Raw genomic sequence first — 15,198 nt, forward strand, 5'->3', positions numbered from 1 at the left:
AAAAAAATAAAAAATTTATAGGTGTGAGCCACTTTCGAGTAAATATAGCGCATCCGGTATAGGTTCGTAGCGGGCAATTGTAATCTTTATTTATCGATTTTTTACAGTGTCTTTCGTGAAAATGACTTTACTTTTTATACAGGGAAAACAATCATAGCAATATGAAATGCGTAAATTTACTGATGTCTCGTTGTATGATAATGTCCAACCGTCCACTGAAATACAAGTCAAAAGGAATTATTTTATTCATAGATAAAAGACAGAAATTTGGTAGGGTTTTCATTGAATTGCCAAAATAAATGATTTGACATAATATATCATAATAAAAATAATTTTATTTTATATTAACTATGATAATGCCCACCAAATGTATAATACAATTTCTTAAAATTTATAATAATAATTGGAATTGAAAATCTGAAGTGATAATTTTTTATTTAAAAATGTGTTTCGATGAACTATACAGAGTGTCAGTTCTAAATAGTCCAAAAAAATCAGGAGATCATCTGTTTTTAAGAAAAAATAGTTTATATAGACATGAAGTCTAAAGTACTTCCTTACTGATCTACAGGGTTTTAATACCCTGTAGAAAAAAATTAAAAAAAAATCAAATTTATCACCGTCCGAAACTTGTCTAGATATTTCCTTCAATTTTTGTACGCGGTGTTCGGGTATAAAAGATATTAATTTCCATTAACTTTTGTTTTCTTACTTGAACCAGTGGCGTTACACACCTATGGTTTATTTGATTAAAATAAATAATACGCCACTGCCTTTTTTCGAGAAAATATTATTTTTTTCTAGATTGTAGATATTTTTTAGCAAGATTGATCTCCTGAGTTTTTCTCATAGATTGAACGATTTTCGAGAGAAAAAATAAATAAATTAACTACATTCAACCTCAAAATCGCTAGAATACGAGCAAATATGAATATGGCGACTTATTCGCGATTTTATTTATTTTTGTCTCGATAACCGTTCAATGTACAAGAAAAACTCCAGAGATCAATCTTGTTAAAAAAAGTATTGACTATCAAGAAAAACAAATTATTCTCTCAAAAAAACGCAGTGACATACAATTTATTTTAAGCCAAATAAATTCATATGAACATATGAACATTTTTTCTTAAAACATAAGAAATCAAACATTGAATTTCTTTCGACTATTTAGAAAACACCCATATATTGTACAAATATAATAACAATATTAAGATACCAATTCACTATTTTAAAAACAAAATTGATGTTCCGGAAATCCACATATATAAAATGCTAATGTTTATCTGTATTGTCGCTACTGAAGTAACGACTTGGTCTAGAAAGTTGCTTTTTTTAATAAAAGATAGTTAATTGGCTCTTCTAAAAACTGTCGTCGCCGGATTTTTTGTTTTTCATTTAATTAAAAAAATTTTTTTCCTGATGTCGTGACGGATGCGCCAGGCTTCATCTAGTAGTTTATTAACGAACAAAAGTTTTTAGTCTAGATCTGAATAATTGTTTTCTAAAGACAGTTACCTCGCAAAATTTAGCTCCGTATCTAGGAGCAGGTGAGTCACATAATCTGTAGCGGCTTCTCACGCCTCCGATACATGTGCTTGAACAGGGAGTCCATTGACTCCATGGTCCCCAGCCTCCACGTTCTTGATCTGGAACAGATATATAAATAGCCATTAATTACCTAATAATATACAGATAAAGAAAATCCCATCAAAAAGAAAAGTAGAACAATCAAAAGCGCGCAACGCAATGGGCTCTTTCACTATATTTTGGAATTAGCATAATTGAATAAAGCAATTAATTCTAGAATTTTCTGCTATCTCGCTTTCGAAAAATTTGAAGTCGTTCTTAAGAAATTAAATAAAATCAAAAAAGCCCAGAATAAAAATCCGCGCTTTAATTTTAATACGTCACACCTGGCATGTTGAAAAGCGGCAACACGGCCGGGCCACCATGCTGACCCACCACCACCTCTACACAAGGCTATTCAACCTTTTCCAATATGGCGGAGATAGAAGTGCTTTATTTGGCGCGTATTTTAAAACCTGTTTTATTTCCAAATAGACATTTTTCACACAAATGTCGGGTTAAATTACATAATATTTCACTAATTTTTTTAATATACAGGGAGTCTAAAGCTTTCCACATAAGTATGGAATTTTTTGTATTATTACTTTTATGAAAACATCAGTTAGTTTCTTTTTATAAAAAGGTCTGCTTTCTCAGAAAATAGGTAGGTAGTGTACTAGTGTGTAAATATTCAAACTTGAGGTAGCATATATAGGGTGTTCAAAATCATCGGAAAAAGAAATAACCAGAAATATATGACAGAAAATAGCAATATAAACTAAATATTCAATTGCAAACACTTATCTACCATAGTTTAGAATTTACTGCACGTTTGATAAATATATACTATTATGGACAGTATAGGAAGTTACTTGTCTTAGTAAAAGCCTTGGTAAATGCTCTTGGTGTAAACTACACTGACTTGAGTCAAAAATGTAAACTACACTGACTTGGGACCCCCTCTATAATTTTCGTGACAATTTGGAACCAGAGCATGTAAAAGGTATGCTACAATAAAATGTTAATACCTATCTTTTGATTATTGTAAGTAACCATTATAAAGTACTATGCAGACTGCCGGTGAAGGCTTTTTACTCATTTAGGTGTAATATCTTGATAAATACTTCTAGTTCTTACCTTAAAATAACTAATAATAGAGGAGTACGACAAGCACAAAAGTTTGAAGTTCCCTATGTGGAATGTCTGGTTTGGATTTTTATTACACTGTTATTTTATCACAATTTTCTGATCACACCATGCACTGAACACTAAGAACTAAACAAACGTGTTGCAGAAGCACAACAAACTAGAGATAATTAATTATTTCTGGTATGCAATCGGAACGAGAAACCACTACCGGCTTTTCAGTTTAAAGGTAAACAATTTAATAATGCGCTGCCTTCGCCGCCATATTAACCTTGCCTATATCATGTTGTTTGGCCTTGAGTTGAGGTGGTGCTGGTCAAATCAAATCGCAATGTTGCCAGTTATTGGCTGGCGCACGAGCACGGTTCTGCAATATGATTGGGCGTATTTTTCATACGTCATCAATTGGCGCTTTAAAATTATTTCAAATTAAAGCAATTTTGGGGGCCTATAAAAAAATTATTCCATGTCATGGAACTATTTTTTTTGGATAAATATACTGAAAATAGTCTTCTATTTCAGATTTTGTCCTTGAATTGGGTATTTTATTTTTTGTGAAAGAGCCCATTCTTCCACTTCAACAATTTGTAAGAGTTCATGTCTATAGAAGCACCTATTTAACAATTTTATTATACAGGGTGTCTCTTAAATAAGTGTCAACATTTTCATGGCTGGTAAATCATATCGATGAAAGACAAAGACACATATTTTCTCTTTACCGTTTTTCAAATAAGTCCAAAATAACCGAGTTATTTTACTTTCAAAATTAAAAATGGAATGATTTTTTGCTTAAATTTTGAAAACCACTGGATCTTTTCTGTTTTTTTTTTCTTGGAAATTTAATCTACTACCTATGTTGCCATATTACCAAGAAATTATGTGTGTTAACTTAAAACCAAAAAAAAGTTCCTTCAAGTGCAGTGTTTAGATATATTTAGCAACAGAAATGGCAAATTTCTTTTATAATTTTATGGTGCCGTGCAATTGCTATGTCATTATAAATATTATACCAATAAAGATGTCTAATATTGATACTAACAGTAATATATAACAAAATTGTTGAATAGGTGCTTCAATAGAAACTAAGTAAAATGAACTGACTTGGTTTTACACAAATATAATTACAGACTATATGGTTAATAGCCCATTTAGACAACGGGTGAAAAGTGAAACCAAACAAATGAAATGGAAATATCAATAATCTTGTATAATTCTATCTGTTTGGTTCAACGCGATTTTTATGCGCACGCCTCAAATAAAAGAATCTGATTCGTATACTTCATCGCTGAACGCTGTCACCGGCTGTCACCTTGACCGCGCACTGTTTTAAACTCTGATATAAATAATACAGGGTGCTACAAATTCGAGTTGCGAGTTTCAAAGTTGCGCCTTGGGATGCTTACCAAGATGCCGTCAAAAAAGTTTTATAAATTTCAAGGATTGCTGACTTTTATGGAAAAAACGATTTTTTTGAAAATCAATTTTATTTTTTCCTGTCGTTACTTTTTAGAAAATCAAAAAACTAATTGCACATTTTCTCTAAAAAATTTTCTTTACAAATTTGTCTCTACTGTTTATTGAAAAATGCTTAGAGTAAAAACGTAAATCGCAAACAAAACATAAACTCCAAGATAACAGAAACTTCCCATTTTAAATATATAGGCAAAACTGTGATTATGTCATCTACTTGTCAAATAGAAACCGCCTCAAAAGTTCCGACTTTCTATTTTTTTGTCGAAAAGATCTGAACTGATTGGGCTAAAAATGGCACCTCCAAAACACTTTTCGTGGGTGCCGATGATTTTATCATTCAGTTCAGAATGACTAAGATACGGAAAAATGCAATTTGCATTTTTTGTTCGTTTTAGAGGAATTTTGAGCATTTTTTCTCAAAATTTTTATTATATTTACCTGGGGTAATAAAATACCTACCCTAAATTGTAAAACTGGTAACCAGACAATTATAAAAACTGAAGGACTCGGGAAAAATACAGGGGTTTGGAATTGCCATAATTCGTGGAACAAATAAAAAAAACTGACTGCCTGTTGACAGCCAAACTGACAAAATTTTGACAAAAAAACAAAATTATAAGAATCTTTTCTTCTGCTGGTATGCCTTCCCTCATAATACTATCTGTTTTGGAACACGGGTCTTTTATAATTATTAACAATTCTTGAAAAGTCTCTCTGGACAGTCTGGTGAAGTTAAGAAATATAATACTGTCTTCGATTAGTTCGGTATATAATGTCCAAAAACACCCGTTGTTTTTTCTTTCAATGGTTATGGTATGTATCCAAAACTTTCGGTTCTTTTTTTTTCATTTTGTTATACAACAAGGTAACGGTTGTTAAAAAAACAAATCATCAAGAAAGATGGGTCGGTTCGCGTCTGTTTGGATGCGCGACATTTAAATCGGGTATTTGAAAAAGAATACGAGTTACTACGACCTATTGATGATATTATGAAGTCTTTGTTCGGGAAACCATTTAAAACTAGTCTTGATTTGTCGTCTGGATACTGGCAAATACCTCTGCGCCCAAGCGATAAAAAGTTTAGAGAATCAACAACTTGATGAAAAGATAAATAAATTTGTTCTTAAAAATCAATTGCTTTTTGTATGAGAATCAGACGATGAATCCTACCGTTTGTGCATTCCATCAGAATTTAAAAATAAAATTATTTATGATTATCATGTTTCTTTAGGTCATTTTGGAATTTTTAAAACATGGAGTATTTTAAAGAATGATTTCTGGTGGAAAGGCATGTTTCGTGATATCAAAAAATGCTTAAAAGCGTGTGACATTTGCCAAAAGGCAAAATTGAGTTTATTACCAAAAGCTCCTCTTTCTCCTGTAATATCCGAGAAAAAAAATGAAATTATTAGTCTGGATTTATACGGACCGTTACCCCAGTCTACAGGGGGCGTTACATTCTTATGTGTGATTGTCGACTTATTTACGAAATATGTGACGTTATACCCTTTAAAAAAGGCCACTACCAGAGCTATTTTAAACCGTTTAATATTAGATTATTTTAAAAAAATGGGTAAGCCTGAAAGGATATTAACTGATCATGGTTCGCAGTTTACGTCAAAATCCTGGTCACATACTTTACTACCTCTTGGAATTAAAGTTGTTCATTGTTCGGTAAGACACCCTCAGTCAAACCCGGTTGAAAGATACATGCGCGAATTAGGTCGTCCCTTTAAAACATATTGCTTTGAGCAACATACGGCCTGGGCTAAGCATGTACGGAAATTTGGTCAGTTTTTTAATTCTGTGATGCATGAATCCACAGGCTTTACACCTTCCGAATTACATTTCAAGGAACCGCTTACCTCTTTTACACGAGAACTGGTTGATTATCCTGATAGTCCTAAGGTGCTTAGTTATAAAAAGAAACTTATTTTAGCTAAAGAGATCTTACAAAGCCTCGCTGAACGTCGGAAGATATTACACCCTGGTCGACATTATAAAGAATTTGCTACTGGAGATCTGGTGTTGCTTAAAGCGAACCCCGTTTCTTCAGCCCTATCATCAAAAACCAAGAAGTTTCTTCTTCTTTTTGAGGATCCATATCGTATTAAAAAGAAGGTAGGCCTGTCAACTTATATTTTAATTATGGAAAATACCGACGAAGAGAGAGGTTCCACGTGTCTCATTTGAAGCCTTATAACTCGGATGTGTCAAGCCTAAAAGAGTAAAGCTACTTTTATTTAGACAGGGGGCGGTTGTAGCAGCCGTAACAATGTGGGGAATCTTATTTGGTCGTAGCTCTACCTGGAGAGTCAGTTTTTTATTTAAATCTTTTTTTGCGCCTTGCATATTTGAATTCGATTCTCATTTTACTCTCGCTACTGTACGCTGAAACAACTATTCTTATTGTATTCATTTTATTATCCTGTGGCCATAAAGTGTAAAACTGTACTTTTAAAAGTTAGTAGAAAGGCTTGATAGGTAAGATTGTACCATATATATATATAAAATTTTCCCCCTGCTAAGTAAATGTATAGTATTTTAGATACCAAGAATAAAGAATTTTCGGAGTGTTTTTCGAAGAGTTTTCTTTGACTTGAGCGAACCCCTAACCCTTTATAAGAGTTTTGTTACATCTTTACAAATCATTTGTCGACGGTAGTCGCAGTGCCGTCCCGTGTGTTTTAAAGCCGCGCCGCTTATTAACCACCGAACAACCTCCTCGTGTGTTCTCAGCCTTAGTCACTAAAGACGCTTCACGATAAAAACGCAAAAAACGCTGTCTGTGAGGGCGTGGGCTTACAAAAAGGAAGAACATCGGTCCAGCAGCGTCTTATTAAATATTCGAGTAATCTAAACAACCAGGCGAAGATATACAGGGTGTCCCAGAAATAAGTGCAAATATTTTAACTGGTAGTATAGTTCAACCCCAGAAATATGCCTATGAGGTTTTTTTCGCGAAAAAAAAAATTTTGAAAATTTTTTTAGTTTTTAGTTAAAAAACATTATTTCTTGATAATATGGCAACATATGTATTAGATTAAATTTACAAGAAAGAAAATCCAGAAAAGATCCAGTGGTTCTCAAAATTTTAGCAAAAAATCTTTTTTTTTGAAAATTTTAAAAGTAAGTAAAATAACTCCGTTATTTTGGACTTATTTGAAAAACGATAAAGAGAAAATATGTTTCTTTTATCGAGATCTACCACCCCTTAAAATATTTGCACTTATTTCTGGGACCCCTGTATAATAGATAAAAAATCGTAACTAATATATTTTCATTTTCTGGTAATTCAGGTAATCAGAATCAAAATTAGGAAAAGTTATTGTTAAATATTCATGTTTTGAACCGAATCTACTTAGCAATTTTAACCCTGAAATTTTGTGATAAAACGACGATCAGCAAACAACAGAAAGACAATTTCATCCGTCTAAAATTGCATTAAAACTTTCCTCGCAAACTCTTTGATTTTCCTTTCATTTAGTCGGCCCGAGGAATAACACATAGCGTTTCCACCGAATTTTCAGAATTTAAATTAGTTACTTAACAAGATTTCTGACAAATCCTTTTTAAAAGTGGAGAACGAGAGTTCGCAGTTGAAGTTAATTTGAATGCGACTACGATTTTCAAATTTTAGTAAGAGGCATTTCCAGCCATCAAAGATCGCAGAGAAATAAATTAAAAAAGAACTTACTCGTATTTTTTCCATTCAATAATAATTGTAGATTTTCTTTGTCTTTTTATACAGTTACACAAATCTGCGACAATGTACGATCGTTGATTGAAAGAATTGGGAAGATATGTAACCTAATGGACAAATTCATGACATGTCCGATTTAATTTCCCCTTACCTCTCAAGTGCTGTACGGTGGATCCACCAATTGTTCTGCGGCCAACGCATAAAACGCTTATTTCCCCTAATTCGGCCAGCGAAAGCATTTCAAAGAACGTGTGTAAATGAAAGTGCCATATAATATCTGTAATACGTTTGCCAAAAATATCTTTGGATGAAAAATCCGCGTTTATGTATTGAAAATTTATTCCTACAGAACATAGAATAAACAAGAAAAATAAAATAAGTTATACCTATGTACTGAATATTTCGGAAATTACTATTATTGACATATTATACTATAATATTTTACTAATGAAACAACAGCGACCTTCATTTCTAAGCCAACTCTGGCTGTTTAATCATATAATATTATATTAAATTGTTTAGTGATAGAAAATCCGTATTATTAACTGTACCCAAAATCTGTAAATCTACGGGTTAATCTGTAGTTCTGGTAAAACTGTCTCTGGCAATTACTCACACTGTCGACGAAAAGCAGAACTACAGTACAGTAATCTTTATCCACTGGGAGGTAAACGACTATCAACGCGCAGCGGCGCGGAGCAGAGTTAAACTAAATCTCGGACAAGCTGACGGTAACGCCAGCTACATTTCGGACATGTTTTATTATTTTCTTATTTCTTTAAGTAACGGTACGATAAACATACTGTTAGTAAAAAGTATCAGAAAGGCCTCAAATTCATATCGAGGTATTGAACAAGTACACTGGTTTCCTCGATGTAGATTTGAAACCTTTATGACATTTTTTTAGAGTAAATCAAAATTACTAGTTCTCAGGAGTGATGCTTGCTTTTATAAACACTGATACTTTAAAATATAACTGTACAATTTAAGTTTTTTTTTCTATGGTAACCCTGTAAGAAAAACCAACGAGATTTTCAACAATGTACTATACAATATGACGTCAGTCAATATGACGAATCCTCCGATATGTATTTGAGATCTTATTATTAGTGTTTTTGTGTCTAAGAGATATTTTCCATTACTATTTATCAAATTGCCACGATAAACCGGGTGCGTCTCAAAAGTGATTCACCCCCATAACTTTTTTATTCTTTCAGATAAAAAAAAAACGAGATTTGGTATGTTGGTATATGACATAAATTAAAAATGATTCACGTATTCAATTCTTTTTGGTCACTTCCTGTTTCGGCGGAAATGACTACAACTTTTCATTTTTAAATGACACTATTGGTATTGTTTTACTTCGTTTGATAGAATATGACATTCTGAATAGAATGACACAGCAAATGTCCACTTTTGATATTTTTAATTAAAAAAATAGCATTTTAAACTTTAAATTAGAGTGCCATGGCAGTTATCAAATTATTCGTAAAAAATGCTTTTTCCAAATATGCTAATGAGCCATCCTCGTTCCATTTGAAAAAATTGAGATATGATTAAAAATACGATTTGGGCATCTTTTAACCGGCCAGGACAAGACACGAAAAGCATTAGACGTTTTTAACACAGCCATGACACTCTAGATTGAAATTTAAAATACGATTTTTTAAGCGAGAATATCACAACTTTACATATGATGTCATTCTATTCAGAGTGTCACTTTTTATTAAATAAAGTAAAAAAAATACCGAAGGTGCCAATTGAAAAGCCAAAGTTTTAGTCATTTCCGGTAAAACAGGAAGTGATCAAAAACAATTTAATACGTCAATCAATTCTAATTTATGTTGATATTGGTATATGATGTACTAACTTCATATCATATACTAATATATATGATGTTTTTTTTTTGTTTAGGTATAGACGTTTTTTATATGATGTTACTAACATCATAAACCTACCAAATCTTGTTGAGCCACATTTGGGACGTACCCGGTATATACAACTATTAAACTATTATTAGTAACTATTAAAAATAAATAGGTACTTCTAGCTGAAGGATAAGCTGAAGTTATAATATAACAACTATATTATAGTAGTTTCAAAATTTAAAATGTTCCATTTTGCTTCCCGTATAAATATTTTATAATAGATTTAATAAAAAATATATTCAGTAACATCTATACCTACCAAAAGAAAGTTCCTGAACAAATTTAATACCATACATTTAATTTAAAAATGCACTGCACAAAACAACGTTTAATTTACCTGAAACTGGCAATGTCGGGACACAATCTTCTCGAACATCTGCGACAGCTCCTGATATGCTTTGACTTACGTATATAAAGCAATATTCTACGTATCTCTCGGTAAAAAGGTCACACTCGAAATGTAAGCTATGTTGTCCTCGTATTATCTGAATAAAAGTAAATTAGTTAGTCTCTGTAACTCTAGATAAATCTAGATATGTATTAAAAATCTATAATGAAATAAAAGAGGAGAATGCAGTTATTTTGAAACCATCTCTACAGAATACTTATTCCTTTTTAGACTAACAGAGCGCTAAATTATATTAATAAATAAGTTATTACTAATTCTTTGATTCAATATGGTTTTTTATGTTGGATTAAACAATGTTGACAAAATACAACATCAATCATAATTTCAAATATGTTTAAAATAGGTCTTCTAACTAATGGAATATTTATATTGCTAAAACTTAGGCAGAAAGAACTCATTCAATATCAAATGATGGCTTACTATGTCCCCTCCACCAATTTTAGAACACTAAATCATATTATAATATAGTTTCGTGGAAGTCGCAAAGTATTTAAACATATTTTATAAGACCAAATTTTATTTTTTTTTTTTTCATATTCGAAATTATGATTTTCACATTTGGTTAGGTTAGATTAGGTTAGCACTAGTCATCTGTGTTGCTAAGTCCCCCATGGACCCAAAGTTTAAATAAATAAAGTCAATCCCAAATTATTTTAGTTTAAATTAGATGGTCTAGTGGTTTTTGAATATAAATTACAGCATACTGTCAACTAAAATTAATGAAAATATGATACTGTTTTGAAAAAAAAACTGTCAAACATTAAAGAGTAAATGTTTCCACTTTATGGTTAGAAAAACTTAAATATTGACATACCTTTTGTTCTGATATATATTCTAATGTTGTAGGAGGAGCTAAAGATGCTACATTAGCTCGCAATCTTGCAAATAGACGGACTCTATCTTTATCTGCCAGTATACAAGATGGGTACTGAAACAATACTTTAATTCCTCCGCTATGGGTGTCACAAGGAAAAATGGAATGGGCGTGGACATTAAAAACAAATTGATCACTCCAGTCAACCTGCCAAAAAAAATGAAATTAAAAACGTTTTATCGAAACTCGATTTACCTTACTTTTGTAATGATGAGCAGGACTGGCCTTGGCGTTGGCCTTGTAAAATAACCCAGACCAATACCAAGACCTGTAAGGCTTCCGCAATACCAAGACCTAACCTGCAAGACTGTTGGGGTTTTGAAGTCTTGCATTTATTTCACGTTTGTATGATATAAGAAACTTACTTATTTGTTCAAAATTATTGTTTCAATTTATTACAAATAGTGTTTAGACAGAGTTATTAGACATTATAGCCGGAGAGCTGGCAACATATTTAGAGAACATATTTTAGGCAAGTTAAAATAACAAAAAATTAAAGTTTATTAACTGGTGAACCCAGAATCTTAAGTCGGGCTGGGGGTTTGCGGGTATTTTGCTACTACGCAACCCCTTATATTTGCAAAAAAAATCCAAAAAATATCCTTTAGGCAACTTGAAATTTGTTTATTCTTAAATTTTAGCATCTACTTAATCCAGAAATAAGTATGCCAGACTTTTTTTTCGAGTTTAAAGTGTAACCCGACCATCCCAAATATGTTTAATTATTATACATCGAAAATTCACTTTAGGCATTCTAAATTTCTTACAGCGTGTTTATTAGATAATATTAAAAAATATTTTTTAAATGCCAGACGAATTTCAACGGTTTTTAATACTTGCCTGACGCGAATAAAGATTTTAAATGAGCGCGACAAAAAAGTCTTATGAGTATCTATAAGCGCGAGAAAGATAGTTTATTGAGACTCGTTGGCAGCAGACGCGGCTGACGTAACAGTATTTTACACTGTTTATTTTTTACTTTTACACTGTTTATATTAGTGATGGACAAAACTGTTATTTTTAGATAACAGTTGAAACTGTTATAGTTATTTATAAAAAACAGCTTAAAATAACAGCTTAAAAATAACAGGTTTCTTTATTTTATTGTTAAATATCTGAAAGAGTATGAGGCGGTCACCGCCAGGCGTATTAACGGCAACTATGACGCATGACGTGCGCGGTGGTAGTATTTCCAGGGTGTCAAAACATTTCTAGATATCGATTGTTAGCTAACATATCTCTCTAAAAACGGTGGCTGTTTACAAATAAGCGCTGTTTACAAATTGCGATATAAAAAAGCCAAAATGCCGCCACTTATCTATACCTATACATTCCGATCTACCTACGTCCTGCCCCTCGATCCGCCTGAATTGCGTAGCAGTGTACAGGGTTCATCTCACTCGACGGGCAAGAAGCTCGGTATTTATTTATTCTGAAAATTTTTCAGAATAAATAAATACCTAAATATTGAAACTTAATAACTAAGTACTGAAACATAGAGCGCCATAATATCTCGACCTGCGCCCGTTATGCTCGTAACAGGTTGAAAAACAATGTATCTAAAACAACTGATGCGTTATTCTCCAACCTGTTTCGAACCTCCATCGAGAATCGACCGATGCGGCAGCGTTACTTTCCTACTCCGATTATCTCGACCGCCGCCTGTTATGCCCGTAACAAGTTAAAAAAACAACGTATCTAAAATGACTGCTTATTTTCTATACGTTATTCTCCAATCCGTTGCGAGCCTCCATCGACAATCGACCGATGCAGCAGCGTTCCTTTCCCACTCCTGTTACCTCGACCGCCAGGCGTTATGCCCGCAACTGTTTCAAAAAAGCTGCTTCTTTTATATCCTATTATTTTTAAGCTGTTGCAAGCCCAACACGACCACCGACCGATGCCGACCATTCGCCGCCGTAGCGCATTTCCCACTCCGTTGTCCGTTGTATCTCGCCGCCTGTATCGCTGGTTGTCGAAATAACATGTTTTCTATACATACTAGTTGTTTTTTGGAATTACTTCGAGCAGCATCGAATTTCGTGGCGGTGCAGAGCGCCGACTTCGGCGCTCCTGACTTCTTTCACGAACGGTCGATCTCTACGTGTCGTTATTTTATATCTGTTATTATTTAGAAGTAGTAACGTTTGCGTTATGGTATTTCTAAATAATTGTTATAAAATAACAGAAAGTTAAATAATAACCCATCACTAGTTTATATGCTATCATCTGTTTCATCAAAGTCGAGTTTAAGAAAAACAATATTTTCGTCATAATTACAATATTAACATTCATAATCAATTATCTGATAATTTTAATTGTTACTTTAGAAATTATAGTTAAATTATTGATTCATAAAAAAATCAAATTTAAATCAATAGAAATCTAAAATTTAAAACTTTTATTTTAATTTTTTTTGTTACAGTTAACTTTTTTAAAAAAATGTGTCAGTTGTGGCAATAATGTATAATAAAAGTTTGACAAAAGACAGAAGTCAGATAAGAAAAAAAAGGGTCGCCTAAAATACAGATCGTTTTCCATACTTCCAGTTTTACTAAAAACTTATAAAATAAAGCGTTTTCTATATTATTTTTGAAGATGAATGAAGATGTTGATGGTTTAGGAAGTGAATTTGAGGATTTCAATGTCTGTTTCTTCATAACAACTGAAAAATTCCTGTAGCACTTTGTATGGTACCCTTTTGTCGGGGATACATTTTCTGGTAATACCACTTCTTTGAATTTTAAGCCATGTTGTTGGCACACTTTTAAAAATTGTTTGCAGTTGCCCGACTTAGGATTCTGGGTTCACCAATTAATAAACTATACATTTTTAGTTATTCTAGCTTGCCTAAAATATGTTCTCTAAATTGTCGTCAGCTCTTAGGCTATTAGTTACACACCAATATTTTAATAATTTCTTTCTTTAAAATTTTATTTGCATCCAATTACTAAAAATACTATAAGACTTGCAAAAGCCTTGCTGCAAGGCCAAGACCAAGACCGCTTATTAAATACAAGATCAAAACCAAAGATGTTTTGATCTTGGTTTTGCATTTGCTCATCACTTCACTTCTGTCAACGTTTTATGTTTATCATTTATAATTTACCTTGCTATAAGAATTTATTCTATATCTACTAGATAGTTTAGGGCAGTTTAGGTGCCTGGTGGAACAAAATGCCCTAAAGCTGATTTTTTGTAGTTAGTTAGCCATTGTGATCTAGATTAACATACCCTAAGTCTCTGACTGTGCAAGCCACCCAAAAATCATCCCTAGTGATACAATTTTTTAGTTTTTGCTAAATATCTCTGATAGGATCCACTTCATCATTTAAAAATTTACAAATAGAATTTCTACAAGACACTTAAGTAAATAATAAAAACAATATTAACTATAATTTGGACCAATTCGATAATAGATAATAATATCATAAACTAACACAAAAACTAATACTATCACTACATGATTGTATTTGATATATCCATAACAAATTTACAGTTGTAGAATGTAGAATGTTAGGAGAAGCGTTAATCACGATATGAAATCAGCATCTGATATTGATGCTGTAGAATAAAAAGAGAAGTTTACAATAGTTTTTCTTAAAGTGGTTAAAAAACGAAGTTTATATAGTATTGTTACTGATTGATTCACCCCTATTTTAGTCATTGCGATTGAAAAACACAGATTACCTTAACCTCTAGGTCCTGTCTGTGCTCCAAAAGCCTGTTAGTGATTTTTTTTTCGCATAATAAAATGGAGGATGTTATAATGCCTATTTTAGTTTGTAGCAGTTTCATCAAGTTTTATATACAAATAATGAACATTAAATTAAAATCAAGGTGTCCGGTGGCGTAGAGGTACAGGCTCTCGTCTACCAATCTCAAGGTTGTGGGTTAGAATCCTACAGCCGCATTTCATCAATCGACTATTTTTAATAAAATAAAAATAGTTTAGGTACCTAGGTCGGCTCAGCCCTAAACGAGTACTTGTGATTCATAATTCTGAGGTAATAATAGGCGGTTGAAGCGTAGTGCTAGCCACATTACCTTCCTTGTATACCGAACGGCTCTAGCATGGCAAGCTGTACATTGCTACTCC

At 32.5% G+C, this 15,198-nt stretch overlaps 1 protein-coding gene and 1 long non-coding RNA gene across 2 annotated transcripts in view; one reads left to right on the forward strand and one right to left on the reverse strand.

Annotated features, from left to right (window-relative positions):
* LOC115886870 overlaps positions 1–15,198 on the reverse strand; it is a 145,625-nt gene that overhangs the window by 59,238 nt on the left and 71,189 nt on the right. Inside the window, exons 6-8 of the mRNA XM_030906195.1 lie at positions 11,040–11,246; positions 10,154–10,301; positions 1,516–1,646 (exon numbers count right to left, since the gene is read on the reverse strand). Of these exons, the coding sequence (XP_030762055.1) occupies positions 1,516–1,646; positions 10,154–10,301; positions 11,040–11,246 (486 nt within the window). The remainder of the gene's footprint in view (positions 1–1,515; positions 1,647–10,153; positions 10,302–11,039; positions 11,247–15,198) is intronic.
* LOC115886874 lies at positions 6,466–6,763 on the forward strand. Its single transcript, XR_004050956.1, has 2 exons — positions 6,466–6,669; positions 6,726–6,763. It is a non-coding gene; the product is annotated as an uncharacterized LOC115886874 (long non-coding RNA).

Source organism: Sitophilus oryzae, unplaced genomic scaffold (genome assembly GCF_002938485.1).
Source record: "Sitophilus oryzae breed Bouriz unplaced genomic scaffold, Soryzae_2.0 scaffold_499_pilon_pilon, whole genome shotgun sequence".
Classification (NCBI taxonomy): domain Eukaryota; kingdom Metazoa; phylum Arthropoda; class Insecta; order Coleoptera; family Curculionidae; genus Sitophilus; species Sitophilus oryzae.